Below are 16,593 nucleotides of genomic sequence, written 5' to 3'. Positions count from 1 at the left end.
ATTAGCGGAATTTTGAAGATAGGACTACGAAAACTGGTATTTGGTTTCTCAATCAGAAAATAAAAACTTACATGTTTCAGCCTTTTAGGAAATTCAAGAACTAAGGGGTAAAGTAGTGGGTGAAAGTGTTTCGAAAATAAATAATTACTGAAGAACTACTAAAGGATTTGTAAAGGTACATCCATGGCAATTGGTATTTGTCTTCTTGGCTAGAAATAGAACAATAATTGTTTCAGTGTTTCTGGAAATTTAACCCCTAAAGGAGTACAATGGAGGATGAGAATTTTTAAGAAAATCTTACGCTACAATAAACAATATTTAAAGCTAAATTGATGTAAATTGATATTTAACTTCTCGATTAGATGTAAAGAACTATTTGTTAGGGAATGAAAGTTGCTATGGAAATATATTCATAAAGACGCAAAGGGCACGATTAACAAAAACTGTGGACATCAGCTACCAGAATCGGTTTTTGGTCAGAAGTACATTCGGAAAAGACCATGCTTATACGGCCTTGATTAGCGTGAAAAGCTTAGAAGGTGTTTGCAATTACAAAAGGAACAAACCAGGAAAACATTAATACTAAATATACGAATAACAATGTGTGTGTGTGTGTGTGTGTGTGTGTGTGTCAGTGATCGCGGGCGTGAAGATGAGTTGGAAAGGATGAGGACAACATTATTAAAGCATTATGCTCAAGAGTAGAGTAGATGAACTTTGGATCTTATGGAATAGACTGGGAAATGGTGCTCCCAAATAGGAGACATATAATCTAGTATCTACTTCAAAATGTTCCAATAATAATCTGTAGCGAGTCTTATTCCTCTCCAGACATGGTGTTAGCTGCGGCGCAGAAAAATTGTTTCCGTAGTTCGAGAAAATTTTTGGAGGTAAATTCCAAAAATATGCAATAATTAGTGAAAGTTTACACTGCGAACTATCAAAGTTAGTAAGCCAAAGGGTAGTAGATCATTACACATTGCTCGATTTTTTGGGTTCGGATACGGTTGTTTCTGTTGCCATGTTGTGAAGTCAAAGACGACATGTCAGGCAATATGGAATACCTGGCAATACGTAAAATCCACCTTGATTGTGCAGGCACTGAGAGCGAAGCTTAGATTTGTGACTTACGGATATAGATCAAAGTAAAATGAATCATCTGTACTACATAAACAAAAAATTTTTTCAGAACTTTGTTTTGAAGTTAATAAACTTAAGAGATCTGTTATCGAATGCAATTATTTCTTCTATTACTGATAAGGAATTCTCTTAAGACTTTACATTAAGAACCATCTCAGAATTGTATTTTGTGTACATAAAATGTTTTTTCTTTCAAATTTAAATGATTATACACATTTTTACAACCCTTTTCCACATTCCTGGATAACGCTCTATTGGCCTCTATGTGCAACTTATTCTTAACTTTTTTGTCGCTGGTAAGTTTCTTAAATTTTGTTGAGAGAAATAGAAATATTTATTGCCAAATAGTTCAAATTTATGATAAACTGTCTTCGAGAGATGAGAACAAGTTCAATATGAAGATACAACCACAAAAGTAAATCCTATTCCATAATACACAAACTTCATCCACTTGCGGTAAAATAAAGTTATAGCATATGTAATAATTTAAATTAATTAACCATCACTAGTTCTGTATTCTCAGTTAGTCAGTTTGTGGCCTTGTAAACCAAAAACCGGTCAATGAAATAAACCATTAGCATAGAACATCCTCGGTTTTGGGTTTTTCACTGATAATTATAAATTAGTTAAAGCAAGAAGAGAGGGAAGAAACAGTTAACGTCATAGAAGTGAGTACGCTACATTCAGTTATTGCGCTCCATGCCGTGTTCATGATGATAAAGTGACAATCGGTAACACAACATGGAAAGCAGCAGTTTGTTATTTAGTTGCAGATCTGTTGTTTCTTTAAATGTTTCCAAGAAGGGGTAGTTTCAGTTTTGCTATTAAAAGATCGTATGTGTCAGTTTCTTTTCACACTTTTGCAATATGAAGCACACACTGTCTCCCAAGACAGTCTATCTCCCGCCGTACTCCACAACATACCTCCAGTGTGTTACCAGTGACCACCTCACTCAGTAGGGCTTTTCCCGTTCTGACCCACTGTATGGTCTTTTGAGCCCAACAGTAGGTAGTGGGGCAAAGGGAGAACCAATTGGGAACACTTGGGAGCAGATTTACAGATCCGGCACTAGCCTTGCAACCAAGCGAGGTCCATCGGATAGGTTGGGTAGAGCTCGTTGATGAGAACTGTTTTACCAAGTATTTACTAGGTCGTTTTCTTGTCTGCCTATCTGTTTTTTTTCAGTACAAATTTTGCAATTGAGTTTATACTACCTTCCCAGCCAGCTAGAGGCTTAAAATTTTAAGCATAGCTCAGAGCTTGCTAACAATGCAACATTAACTCGCTTTCTTGTCAGTCTGTTCGGTAGGGATGGGGGTGAAAAAGTTTGGTAAGGCTTGACATCTCAGCTTCTCTGAAGGGACTTGCATGATCGGAATGAGCGTTCGGTGCGCTATGCGATCGTACATGCACGGCTAAGCAAGGGGGGGGGGGGGAGATATCGCTTCCTTATTGTCTGTCTGTTAGGTACAAATTTTAAACTAAATTCCAGGTTAGCTAGAGACTTGAAATTTTAAACATAGTTCAGAAATGGATAATGATTTTCTTAGTCGCTTTCTTGCCTGGTGTGTGGCCGAGGATACTTTGTATACCACTGCCATTTTTCTCCTTTTCCCGTTCCAGTCGCGAATGGTTTCCGAGAAGAACCATTGTTGGTAAGCCTCTACCTCAGATCGAATCTCTCTAATAATTTTTACTTTCTTGGTCTTTTAGCGAGAGACACGTAGGAGAAGGCTATACATTGGTTGAATCGGGTAAAGGGAAACTGAAATAGACCTGAAATTTATGACATATCTCTGCTGCAATCTAAATTGTTTGAAATCGACTGAAACATTTACAAACACAAGACTAAAATGCTGGAAATAATTCTCTCAATAAAAATGAATTTTTAATATATTACTTTTTTAAGTTGGAGTAAAAAGTATAGAATAATTTCTCCTAGGCCCATAGAGATTCCTCACCGCATCAGATAGAACTGAAAATCCGTGATTGTCAATTTTTAATAACTATGAAAGTACTTGTAAGACTTATAACGAAACCCGTGGGGCGCATGCAACACGTAATTGATGCATCAATAGTTCACCGCCTCATTATTACATTACTTAGTAACTGATGTACAAATCGCTCACCTCCTTGCTGTTATCTGTTGCATGCGCCCTAAGGTTTTCGTTATGAATGTTACAAGTATTTACGTTTCTGCAAAAAAATTCAGACACACATTTTCAGGACTATCTGTATAGGTCTAGGGATCAGTATGTGGCTACGAGAAATTATTTAATAGGTTTTAGTCCAACTTAAAGAAAGAGTAATATTAAATTTAATTTTTATTTACTTAATTATTTAATATGATTTTCGGAAATTATGCCCCAGACTAAATTATGAAGGGATAGTGTATGTGTCGATGAATTTATATATTTGTGTAATAGAGTAAAGTCGATGATTTGTAGCGTACGTACGTCGCGTTCGATGAGTGATCGCATTGCAAAACTGCATCGTAATTCCAATCACACCTGCAGAGATAGGATGTTCTGTTTTCAACTAATTTACCAGACTGTGGGGTCGAAGACAAGGAAACACGAAAAACCTATGGATAAAGTCAAACCAGGACAGCAATGCGTCGTTTCCAAACTGTTTTCCATAGTCAGTGTTTGGGTATGTTACACGGACTTTTTCTGCCACAGGCGATATAGTACTCTGCAGAATGACGAAGGAATCGCTCACATTCCACGAGGCGGAAGCGACCAGAAGAAAACCGTTAAATACTCACGCCAGCGAGACTACGTCGGCCGCAAAACACTGCCGCCATTCTGGCAAATGAAATGCGACTCGGCTTTGTTGTCCTTGATAAAAGGTGGCCGCGATATGTGCGTGCGTGTGCATCCATGGGACGCGCCGCCTTTATTAAGTTTCCCATTCTGGCATTAAAGTTTCACTCTGTACATATATTTTTTGTTTGTGAGTGTCAGAACAGTGCAGTTAATTAAAAGGAAATTTGTTTTGTGCTCGCCCGTCTGGCCCCTCCGCCGTTTTATTCATTAACTGCCAGTGTGTATCCTGCGCAGGGAAGGGAAGTGGAGAGGAGAGCAGCAGAGACGAGGCAACTAACCGCCCGCCAAAGAAACCCGCGGTCACCTCATTCGCACAATCGAAATAATTCCCTCCGAAAGTTTTCCAATTAACCAACTTGTGATTGCAGTCCATCCGGGCTGCAAAAATCCATTACGACAAAGTCGTATAAAGATATTAAATATGAAGACGAAGTTAATAAAAAAAATCCTGCTGTTGCTAAATAGAGAATCCAGTTTCGTACTAAGTGGTAGGAACCGCGCAGTCGCTGTGTATCCGGCTATCGCAAACTGCGAAAGTGAAACGGGATGGAAAACGTGAACGAAAGATGAACATTAATAGACTTTGGTACTTACCTCTGTGTCTGTTGGTCTGTTTATCAAACATCAGCATCGCGTCCTCGATCTGAAAAAAGGAGTAAAAAAAATATTAGCAATATTCGGGGAAAATTTTACACGCCGATTTAACATGAATTAGATATATTTTGCATGTCCATGAATTTGTTTGTACCCTTTCCTTTGTATAATATTTATTTCATATAAACGTAACCAAATAAATAATAATATTAGATTGGGAATAAGTGTAATAAGAAGTATATTGTACTGGAACAGTTTCTGTCATCTTAAAGCCAGCTCACTTTTTGGTGACACGTGTTTTTCAAGGCTCCCCCTCTAGCTGATTGATCAGTGCGGGTGACAACCATGCAGGGGACCTGGGTTCAAAAAAAAATGGTTCAAATGGTTCTGAGCACTATGGGACTTAAATCTGTGGTCATCAGTCCCCTAGAACTTAGAACTACTTAAACCTAACTAACCTAAGGACATCACACACATCCATGCCCGAGGCAGGATTCGAACCTGCGACCGTAGCAGCCGCGCGGTTCCGGACTGCACGCCTAGAACCGCTAGACCACCGCGGCCGGCGACCTGGGTTCGAGTCCCGGTATTTCCAAGGATGTTCCCTTGGTGGGAGGACTGGAACGGAGTGAGCTCGCCCTCGTGGTGATGACTGAGGAGCTCCAAGATCACGAAACTGATGACAGCCAAGAGAGCGGTACGCTGACCACGTGCCGCTCTACACCGCATCCAATGACGCCACTGTCAGAGGATGACAAGGCGGTCGGTCGCTACCGATGGGCCTTTATGTATTTAAAGGGATTTACAAATTGTGTTATTCTGCTTGATACCACACATGATTGATCCGTACCAGATAGGACTGACGGCCAAATGGAAAAAAGTGAAAGATAAACGATAATGTGTTACATTTCGTGTTATTATGCGAGGCAATACTGACCCTACGACTTATCTTAGAAGATAGTTTAAGAAAAGGCCAACCTACGTTTATAGAATTTGCAGACTTAAAGAAAGCTTTAGACAACATTGACTGGAGTACTCTCTCTGAAATTCTGAAGGTGGTAGTGGTAAAGTACAGGGAACGAAAGGCTGTTAACAACATGTACAGAAACCAGAAAACATTTGTAAGAGTCGAGGGACTTGAAAGGGAAGCAGTGGTCGAGAAGGGAGTGAGACAGTGTTGTTGTATATCCCCGACGTTATTCAAAAAAATGGTTCAAATGGCTCTGTGCACTATGGGACTTAACATCTGTGGTCATCAGTCCCCTAGAACTTAGAACTACTTAAACCTAACTAACCTAAGGACATCACACACATCCATGCCAGAGGCAGGTTCGAACCTGCGACCGTAGCAGTCGCGCGGTTCCGGACTGAGCGCCTAGAACCGCTAGACCACCGCGGCCGGCCCGACGTTATTCAATCTATACAATTAGCAAGTAGTAAAGGACACCAAAGAAATATTTAGAGAAGGAATTAAAGTTCAGGAAAAAGAAACAACAATTTTGAGGTTTGCTGATGACACTGTAATTCTACCAGAGACAGAAAGGAACTTGGAAGAGCGGCTGAAAGGAAAGGACAGTGTCTTGGAAGGGAATGTAAGATGAACATCAACAAAAGCGAAACATGGAAAATAATTAAAAAAAAAGTTCAAATGTGTGTGAAATCTTATGGGACTTAACTGCTAAGATCATCGGTCCCTAAGATTACACACTACTTAACCTAAATTACCCTACGGACAAACACACACACCCGTGCCCGAGGGAGGACTCGAACCTCCGCCGGAACCAGCCGCACAGTCCATGACTGCAGCGCCTGAGACCGCTCGGCTAATCCCGCGCAGCGAAAATAATTAAATTAAGGAATTAAATCACGTGATTCTGAAGGAATTAGATTGCGAAACTAGGCACTTCAATAAGTATATGAGTTTTGTTATTCAGGTAGAAAAATAACATAATGGCCGAAATGTAGACTGGTAATGCTGAAGAGAAATTTGTTAACATCGACAATAGATTCAAGTGTTAGGAAGTCTTCCCTGAAGGTATTAGTACGGAATGTAGCCATCTATGGAAATGTAAGTAAGTAAAGTAACGTAACATATTAAAAACTTGCTGGAAGTGAATGAAAGCGCGGTAGCATGTTGCCAGACGTCTCCCAGTCGTGCACCGAAAGCCAGGCGTCACATGGCGTGAGCCAGTGTGACTATAGAGCCAATTGGGGCTATCCCACGCAACACGAGGCAGTTAAAGAAACGGAAGACAACAGTGCGCCAGTCAGCAAGCAGATACGATTCACTGTGGTGGTGTTCTTCACTACAACATGGCTCAGGGACAACATCTGGATGACTTAACACGGGGGAAAACCACCGCGGAACTGGAAGAAGGACGAAATGTGACCAGTGCAGGCCAGGAGTTTGGTATTGCTGAGAGCATTGTTTCATGTGCACGGGCAGCGTTCCGAACCACAGACACTGCTGCCTGAAGATGAGTTGGTTGTCGACCACGGCGAACTACACCGGCAGACGACCACTACGTTGTGCACGGGGAAACAAGGGAATCATGTCATCGGATGCAGTTGCAACCACATTTAACTGGACTGAAAGGCACGCAGTCTGACGCTCCACAGCGGCCCGACGATCAGTAAATTGTATTCTGATGACACATGCACATCAGCGCCACCATTTGCGATGGTGCCAAGAGTACAGAGATTGGATCAACGAGGGGTAGGGTCGCTTGCTCTTCTCGGGTAAGAGCAGAGTGAGTCTGAGTAGAGATTCTTGAAGTACCCTCATGTGACGAGAGGTGAGAACACGTAATGCAAATATGAATATAGTCGAACATAATCTTCTTGGTGGTACAGGTGTTTTGCTGTGAACAGGCTTAGTGGCATTACATATTGATCTCCAAGTTTTTGAACACGGTATCTTCACCGGTCAACGTTATTGATACACAGTACTCCTTCTCCATGCGCTGTTTTTCAGAGGCGCATCCGGCTCTAACTTCAATTTCACGAACGAAAATACGTCACCCCGTCGAACAGAGCAGGTGGAAGGCCTCTTGGAACGAGAGGATATTCGGTGAGTGGACTGGCTTTATCAGTCCCCCGACTTAAACCCCTTCGAAGACATGTCGTATGACAATAAGAAATTCAGCCTTCAGTTGCAAGGTAAATCTATTTTTTGTTATTAAACGAAAATAAAAAAAAACTTAACCATAAAAATTTTTACCTTGCAACTGAAGGCTGAATTTCTTATTTTCTGAACGATTGACGGTTGCTGAAGCACTGCCTTATGTTGAAGACATGTCGTATGAGTTGGGGAGACGCAATGCAGAATGTTCACACGCAGCAACTACCATCTAGCAGTTCTGAACCGCGGTTAGGGAGGAATGGAACTCTCTACCACAAGAATTTCTTACGAACTTGTGGCCAGCATGGGGTAAAAATGGAAATGAGCGTTTGGCGTCATTGGCCGGGAGGACCCTTGTGGGGCAGGTCCAGCCGCCTCGGTGCAGGACTTATTACATTCGACGCCACATTGGGCGACCTGCGCGCCGGATGGGGATGAAATGGTAATGAAGACACCACCCAGTCCCTCAGCGGATAAAATCTCCAACCTAGCTTGGGATCGAACCCGGACCCGTAGGACGGCAAGCCGTCACGCTCACCACTTTTTTTGTTGACCGTTGGGTTTGGTCGTTGCGGACGTCAAAAGATTTCCGCTAAAGTTCGTTTGTTGATCCTTCCACTCAGTTTTTTTATTACAGAAGCCAACCAGGTCTCTGACCGAACACGTGCCGGCGACCACTCAGCTATCGGGGCGGACGACAGCAGGGGTCAAGGCGGGGCAGAGGGGACTTTGCAGAGCACCACTGGCGTTCGTGATGATAACACACACTGTTAAGAACCATTTTCCGCCTTTCCTAATGTTTAGGTGACTATCATAAACCGCGGTGACTTCAGCATAATATTTGTCTTTGAATAAATGTGTTATTTCTGTTGGTCTCATTGTGCATTTGTTTGAGTTACGATCTGTACTTTACTGTTGCAGTTCTTCCTATGTATGGTCCAATTTTCATCTAATTCTGTTACTTGGCAGTGAAACATCATTAGGAAGTTACTTTTGTACTTAAGTTTTGCACACCAGTGTACTTACAGTAGCGGACACACAGATACTTAATGCGTGAAATGATAACTGAATCGACACCCTAGCTGCAAACAGGCGTTGATATACATCAATGGGGACATGTTGAAAATGTGTGCCCCGACCGGGACTCGAACCCGGGATCTCCGGCTTACACGGAAGACGTTCTATCCATCTGAACCACCGAGGGCACACATTTTCAACATGTCCCCAATGACGTATATCAACGCCTGTTTGCAGCTAGGGTGTCGATTCAATTATCATTTCATTCTAGAGAAGCTGCACGGTCATCAATGGTATCTGTTCTTTCGGGAACAGATACTACCTTCGTATATAGTTATAATATGGCTACCCGGCCATTGACCTTCTTGTGCGAACGCACACACTATGCCCCAACTCGTAGCGGACTTGGTAGATTAATCTGCCACGAATCTGATGGGCAAACATCTATTAGGCGCACTACGAATGTAGTGGTGTGGACATGTTGGGAACATGGGTGTCACGGGGGGCGTGCAGGGGATAAGTCCCTGCAGGCGCACTATCATCTGTGCCCTCGGTCTCTGAGATGGATAGAGCGTCTGCCATGTAATCAGGAGACCCCGTGTTCGTGTCCCGATCGCGGCACACATTTTCAACATGTCCCCAATGATGTATATCAACGTCTGTTTGCAGCTAGGGTATCGATTGAGTAATCATTTCATTCTAGAGAAGCTGCACGCTCATTAATGGTATTTGTTCTTTTGGGAACAGATACTACCTTCATATATACTTAAGGGGTCTTTCTTCCGCTGTCTATGAAACGGGAAGAAACCCCAGTACATGGTACAGTGAGAAGTATCCTCCGCCATACACTTCACAATGACTTTTTTTTTTTTTTTGGGGGGGGGGGGTCCGCAGCTCGTGGTCGTGTGGTAGCGTTCTCGCTTCCCACGCCCGGGTTCCCGGGTTCGATTCCCGGCGGGGTCAGGGATTTTCTCTGCCTCGTGATGACTGGGTGTTGTGTGATGTCCTTAGGTTAGTTAGGTTTAACTAGTTCTAAGTTCTAGGGGACTGATGACCATAGATGTTAAGTCCCATAGTGCTCAGAGCCATTTGAACCATTTTTTTTTATTTGGGGGCGTAGATGTAGATTTCTGGAAAAAAAAGACCTTCTTTATTTGCGTTCGAGTTGCAGAGTACTATATATATGCAACACACCAAAATTTCAATTATAGCAACGCCATGTTTGCTCTGGGCGAGAAATTTTCTCCCCGCCCTAGGACGGTAAGAGCGCCCATATTGGCAAAGTTGTCAGCTGAGAATCAGACGCGGGGCCCTTTACGGGAGATTAGCCCAGAGCTTTCCAGCTCCAACTACCCTGGTCCCGGCTCCGGAAACAATGGACGAGGCGGGGCTCGACGGCCGGTGCTTTGCATAATGGAACTGTTCGCCGGCGCGCCTGCAGCTGCGCACCTCGTCGGTAATGGCGAGCAGCCCGCGGCTCCGTGCCGGGACCAGTTTTCATACGCAAAGTGATATTATAGCCGCGCCCTATTCAGGCGCGCGCGCGTGCGCGGCGCAGTCGCCAAAACAATTGCGTTTTAGGTTCATCTCCATTGTGCGCCGCCTCTTAAGCCATCAGTGGATCACTCTTAGCACAATAGGTCAATTTGTAAATTGAGTGCTCGGACAAAGCCTCATCGCCCTAAATGGTTTTCCTCGCCCTTTATTCCCCGGCGAACTATTCACGCCGAACTGCGCGACATTCGATTGGCTGAGCCCGTACGTTCGTAATTACCGCTCACGTCAAGTACTTCTTTAAAATTAGGTCCGCCCAGTAGGAGCAGTTGTTGCAACCATATCGTCAAGAAAAAAACTGTAAGTAGTATAAATGATGGGTATTTCCTGTGGAATTAAGGTCGGATGATTTATCAGGCGAGTCGAAGCGTCAATGTTCGTCAAACCAGAAACGTACACGGGCTGCCCAGTAAACACGGATGTTGTCACCTTCGAAGACGGGAGTAACTACAGCAAACTCATCACGCAAATGTAGAAAAGGGCAACAAATGGTCCCCGAGGAACCTGAAATAAACATCCGGTTTATGTTCAAGTTAACCTGAAAGAGTGTGCCCTGATGATGACACCAAGGACATCCCCAAAACATCACGGAATCACTTCCGGGCTTCTCTAAACATTACATCCAGTGGTCGACAAACTTTTGTACTCAGGAGCCAGTACGGACATTGTGGGCCGGCACATCGTGCCGCATATGTACCGATTTTATTCTTAATTGGTAGTCTACATAAATTAGTATATTATCATGAGCCCCTAATAGAGCAGCTATAGGAAGGAGTCGGTAAGTTGGCTCGGCCCCTAAGTAACCAACGTTAAACGTCGGCAACTTTCGTAACTCCTCGTCTCGACTGGTCTCCCTTTCAGATTGCTGCCACCCTCAGCCATCCCAAGGTTGTGACACTGCAATTACCTGATGAAGTATTGTTGCGCCGCGCGGGTTAGCCGCACGGTCTTGGCGCCTTGCCACGGTCGCGCGGCTCCCCTAGTCGAAGGTTCGAATCCTCCCTCGGGCAGGGGTGTGTGTGTTGTCCTTAGCGTAAGTTAGTTTAAGTAGTGTGTAAGCCTAGGGACCGATGACTTCAGCTGTTTGGTCCCACAGGAACTTACCACAAATTTCAAATTTTCACTTATTATTATCCTTTCTGTGTAAGCGGGTGATTAATTGATTACTGACAGTACACTGAAACGACAAAGAAACTGGTATAGGCATCCGTATTCAAATACAGAGATATGTAAACAGGCAGAATACGGCGCTGGGGTCGACAACGCCTATGTAAAACAACAAGTGTTGATTAGTTAAGCTATAATGTGTCACCGAACTTAAGGTAACACTGGAAATTGAGCGTTGATTTAATACGTCATAGTCAGCTACAACAGGTGTGAGGGCTCGGTAAAACTTCGAGCCATTCACACATGACGCAGCGAAAGAAGAAGAAATGTCACATCTTCAGATAGTGTTACATGATCTGAAATGGTATTACAAACAGCTACGCAGAGAGTTACAGTTTGATATTGATACTGTTTAGTGTTGCAGGCCTTCGCTTACTTTTTTGTATGTTATCTCTTCTTCACTTCCTGTGTGTGATATAGCATCTGACTCCGTGTATGTGCTTCTGCCTATGTCGTTTACCATGTACTGCTGATCTGTCCGATGTGGAGCCTGTCTTATTCTAGCGTATGGTCTCTCCTGTTTGTATGCTGCATACAGTGCTCGCGATACTTCGTCTGCGATGTTTTTTATAGAATTTCAGTCACTTTGTCAGCGTATTAACTGTGCTATGTCCTGGTTTCCTAAGCTCTGTTTTATGTGTCCTAGGGCATCGCAGATGAGCATTGTGTGTTCAGGTGTACATCTCTCACCACAGACACAAGTGTGTGTTTCAGGCCAAACCGGTGGAGTTGCACAGGTTACGGGCCATAGCCCGTGAGAATGTGCAGCATGCCGCGTGTTGGATTTATGGTTCAAATGGCTCTGAGCACTATGGGACTCAACTTCTGAGGTCATTAGTCCCCTAGAACTTAGAACTAGTTAAACCTAAGTAACCTAAGGACATCACATACATCCATGCCCGAGGCAGGATTCGAACCTGCGACCGCAGCAGTCGCGCGGTTCCGGACTGAGCGCCTAGAACCGCTAGACCACATTGGATTTATGTACTTCAGATTCATCCGCTCTCGTATACTGGGGAAGTAAGAGTACACTCGTCTTCCCTTATCAGTTGTGTCTCATGCTCTCTGACCCACTTGTTTCATTTTCGTTTGTCGTTTATGTCTTGTCCAGTTATTGCTGTTTTTTTGTCTCGTCTTCCCCTCTTCAACCAGCAAGCAGCTGCTCTGTGGCGAATTGTGACGTCTATAATGAAAACTCCCCGTAGCACGCACAGTGCCTCAATCGAGGTCCAGGGTCCCGGGTTCGATTCCCAGCGGGGTCAGAGATTTTCACCTGCCTAGAGATGACTGGGTGTTTGTGTTGTCCTTTCATCCTCATTGATGAAAGTGTCAGATTGGACTGAGCAAAGGTTGGGAATTTGTACGGGCACTAATAACTACACAGTTGAGATCCCCACAAACCAAGCATCATCATCACCATCAATCGAGGTCCTATCGAAAGTCACCGAGATTCTAAGTAGAGCACTCCTCTGTCCGCGCCTCAAAATGATTCTATGCGTACCTAAGCATAATCGATGTGCCTAAGCACTAGCTGCAAAACAAGTTATTGACTCGTGTGTAGTAGAGACGACCTGGTGATACGTCAGCTGACGGCGGCGGTTGGAGCCCTCACCTGGCGAGCCGATGGCTGTTGGCCGGCATCGACCGGCCGCCGCCGCTGAATAACCCAATTAAGCCTCGCCGGCTCTCCTGAAAGGCGCGAGGCGGCCTGTGGCGTTTCTGGCCGGCCACGATCGCGCCCGCCAACGCCGCTAATCGAATGTCATTGATGGCGCGCGTCTCTACCGCGATCTCTCCCGCTTCCCTCCACCTCCTGGTACGGCGCATCGACATCGGCGGCCAGTAATTCGGGCAAGTCGCCTCTCGCGCGACGTGCAGTAGCCGATAACGGATTCAAAACACAGACAAACGCGCCAATTGAGCATGATTGCGTCGATCTTTTTTTTTGTGATGTTACCGACTTTTTTCTCCCTAAAGAGATCTACAGATAGTTGGCACATCGAACACAGCAAGGATGCCGCAGGTTAGATATGCTCAGTGAAATTAATAATATCATATTTCAGTTTAAACGTAAACTTCGTCCGCGGTACCGACCGACCGCCATGTCATCCTATACCAATGGCGTCGCTGATCGCATCATGGAGGGGCGTGGAGTCAGCACGCCGCTCTGCCGGCCGCTGTTGCAGGCTTTCGTGAGCTGGAGACTCTACTACTCGGTCCAGTAGCTCCTCAGTTGGCTTCAAGAGGCTAAGAGCACCCCGTTGCAATGTCGAGTATGTATCCGGAATAAGCAGTGGGAAGTACGGAGAGTGTGTTGCTACGGGTATAATACTGAACAAGGTGTGCCGATAAAGGAGTATCCTAACGTCATCATGGACTCTAGGAAGCAGGAGGAACTGAGTTGTTGTGGTAAGGATTGTACAGGCTACGTGACCAGCAGCACAGAAGCTTCTGGAAGGAGCAGAAGTCAGGAGGACCGCGTGATCGCGTGGGAGGCGCGTAATGCGAGCCTATGTAAGCGGCGCCGCAGGCGCTGCTGAAGATACCGATTCCGATCTTAGTCTGCCTCGGGCTCTGGACCTACTTTGCTCTCGCCCCGGGAGAGGACTTAGTTTCTCGTGGCACTAAGCTGCACAGGATACATGCAAGACCACACAACATAGTCCATGTGTTAGTGCCTCATAGGATTAGACAGTAGTTTCCAATCCTGCTTTGTTGTTTAGTCACGGTTATTATTCCGAGTTCTTCGTCCTTTTCCCACCGAGTTTCCCTATCTGAAAAAAAAACTGGTAGTTTCGGGAATCGAACCTGGGCGTGGCTGTCACCAGCGCTGATCACTCCGCTATGGAGGTGGACATATTTCACTATACGCATCCAAAAACTGAAAATATCACAACATGAACACGTTACCCGAACAGTAGCAAACTGGTACTCTAGTATTCACATGTCTGTGGGGTACGTATATGGTTATCACATTTTTCCTATGACAGGCTTCTAGATGTTGTCGAGTGAACTTAGCAGTCAACTGTTTGATAAGGAACTGGCTCTAAGCCCTATGGGACTTAACATCTGAGGTCATCAGTCCTCTAGACTCAGAAATACTTAAACCTAACTAATCTAAGGACATCACACACATCCATGCCCGGGGCAGGATTTGGACCTGCGACCGTAGGAACCGCGTGGTTCCGGACTCAATCGCCTAGAACCGCTCCACCACAGCGGCCGGCGACGAACGTATAGGTTAGGACAGTGCGGCGATATTTGGCGTTAATGGGATATGGAAGCAGGTGGCCGACGCGAGTGCCTTTGAAAACAGCACGACATCGCCTGCAGCACCTCTTCTGAGCTCGTAACCATATCAGTTGGAGCCTAGAAGATTGGAGAGCCGTGCTCTGGTCAGATGAGTCCCGATTTCAGTTGGTAAGAGCTGATGGTAAGGTTCGAGTGTGGGACAGATCTCACGAAGCCATGGACCCAGGTTGTCAACAAGGCACTGTGCAAGCTGGCGGTGGCTCCATAATGGGCTGGGCTGTGTTTACATGGAATGGACTGGGTCCTTTTTTCAACTGAATCGATCATTGACTAGAAATGGCTTTTTCGGCTACTTGGAGACCGTGTGGAGCCATTCATGGCTTTCACTTTACCAAACAAGGATAGAATTTTTGTGGATGACAATGCACCATGTCATCGGGCGACAATTGTTTGCGATTGGTTTGAAGAACATTCTGGACAGTGCGAGCGAATTATCTGGCCACCCAGATCGTCCGACAAGAATGTCATCGAACATTCATGGAACATAATCGAGATGTTTGTTCGTTCATAAAATACTGCGCTAACAACATTTTCGCAGTTATGGACCACTATAGAGTTGCATCAATATGCCATGCAGAAGGAGGTCCGACACGGTATTAGGGGGTTTACCCTGATTCTGTCAACACAGCTTATGCGACAGTCGTAATAGGTTCTCTCCTCCATTTCTAGGAAAGTGTGCGTTTGTGGACCCCAGGTATGATAGAAAAATGATCGGTTTTCAGTTATCTTTCGATCCAGTCAATTTTGAGTCGATTGCGCGTCAGGTACTTCCGGGTCGCTTTTCTCAGAAACGGGTTGATGTTGAGCCAAAATACCTCAGACTCTTTCATTTCACTGTGAAATGAATACCCTTAGCTGCATACAGGCATTGATATAAGTCAACTGGGACAGTAGAAAATGTGTTCCCCGACCGCGACTCGAACCTGGGATCTCCTGCTTATATGGCAGACGCTTTATCCATCCGAGCCACCGAGGACACAGAGGATAGTGCGACTGTAGTAGCGTATCTCTGGCACACCTTCCGTGAGACCCACATTTCCAATGTATTGTCCCCCACTATGTTCACAGTGCCCCTGCCCATTATACTCATGAGTCGCGGCTTTACTGCAGATTCAAATTGTTCAAATGGCTCTGAGCACAATTGGACTTAACTTCTGAGGTCATCAGTCCCCTATAACTTAGAACTACTTAAACCTAACTAACCTAAGGACATCACACACATCCATGCCCGAGGCAGGATTCGAACCTGCGACCGTAGCGGTCGCGCAGTTCCAGACTGAGGCGCCTAGAACCAATCGCCCACTCCGGCCGACTGCCGACTGCCGATTCCCGTAAGAGTTTTATATAGTTAAGGCTCACCGGCCATTTGACCATCTTCTTCTGTCCGGATGCACAAACAGTGCCCGAACTCTTACGGGAATCGGCGCTAAAGCAGCGAGTAATGGGTATAATGGCCAGGGGCACTATAAATATAGTGGGGGACAATACGTGGCCGGCCGGTGTGGCCGAGCGGTTAAAGGCGCTACAGTCTGGAACCGCATGACCGCTACGGTCGCAAGTTCGAATCCTGCCTCGGGCATGGATGTGTGTGATGTCCTTAGGTTAGTTAGGTTTAATTAGTTCTAAGTTCTAGGGGACTTATGACCACAGCAGCTGAGTCCCATAGTGCTCAGAGCCATTTGAACCATTTGGACAATACGTTGCGAATGTAGGTCTCACGGAAGGTGTGCCAGAGATACGCTACTACAGTCGCACTATCCTCTGTGTCCTCGGTGGCTCGGATGGATAAAGCGTCTGCCATATAAGCAGGAGATCCCAGGTTCGAGTCGCGGTCGGGGTTCTACTGTCCCAGTTATATC

The 16,593-nt window shown here is 45.1% G+C and overlaps 1 protein-coding gene across 1 annotated transcript in view; it reads right to left on the bottom strand.

The window, feature by feature from the left end:
• Positions 1-16,593, bottom strand: part of LOC126253606 (RNA-binding protein Musashi homolog Rbp6) — a 1,376,810-nt gene that overhangs the window by 342,626 nt on the left and 1,017,591 nt on the right. The window contains exon 6 of the mRNA XM_049955272.1: positions 4,564-4,612. Coding sequence (XP_049811229.1) covers positions 4,564-4,612 — 49 coding nt within the window. The remainder of the gene's footprint in view (positions 1-4,563; positions 4,613-16,593) is intronic.

Source organism: Schistocerca nitens, chromosome 1 (assembly GCF_023898315.1).
Source record: "Schistocerca nitens isolate TAMUIC-IGC-003100 chromosome 1, iqSchNite1.1, whole genome shotgun sequence".
Lineage (NCBI taxonomy): Eukaryota > Metazoa > Arthropoda > Insecta > Orthoptera > Acrididae > Schistocerca > Schistocerca nitens.
The sequence above is the reverse complement of the archived record's forward strand: the minus strand, read 5'-3'. Positions and strand labels throughout refer to the sequence as shown.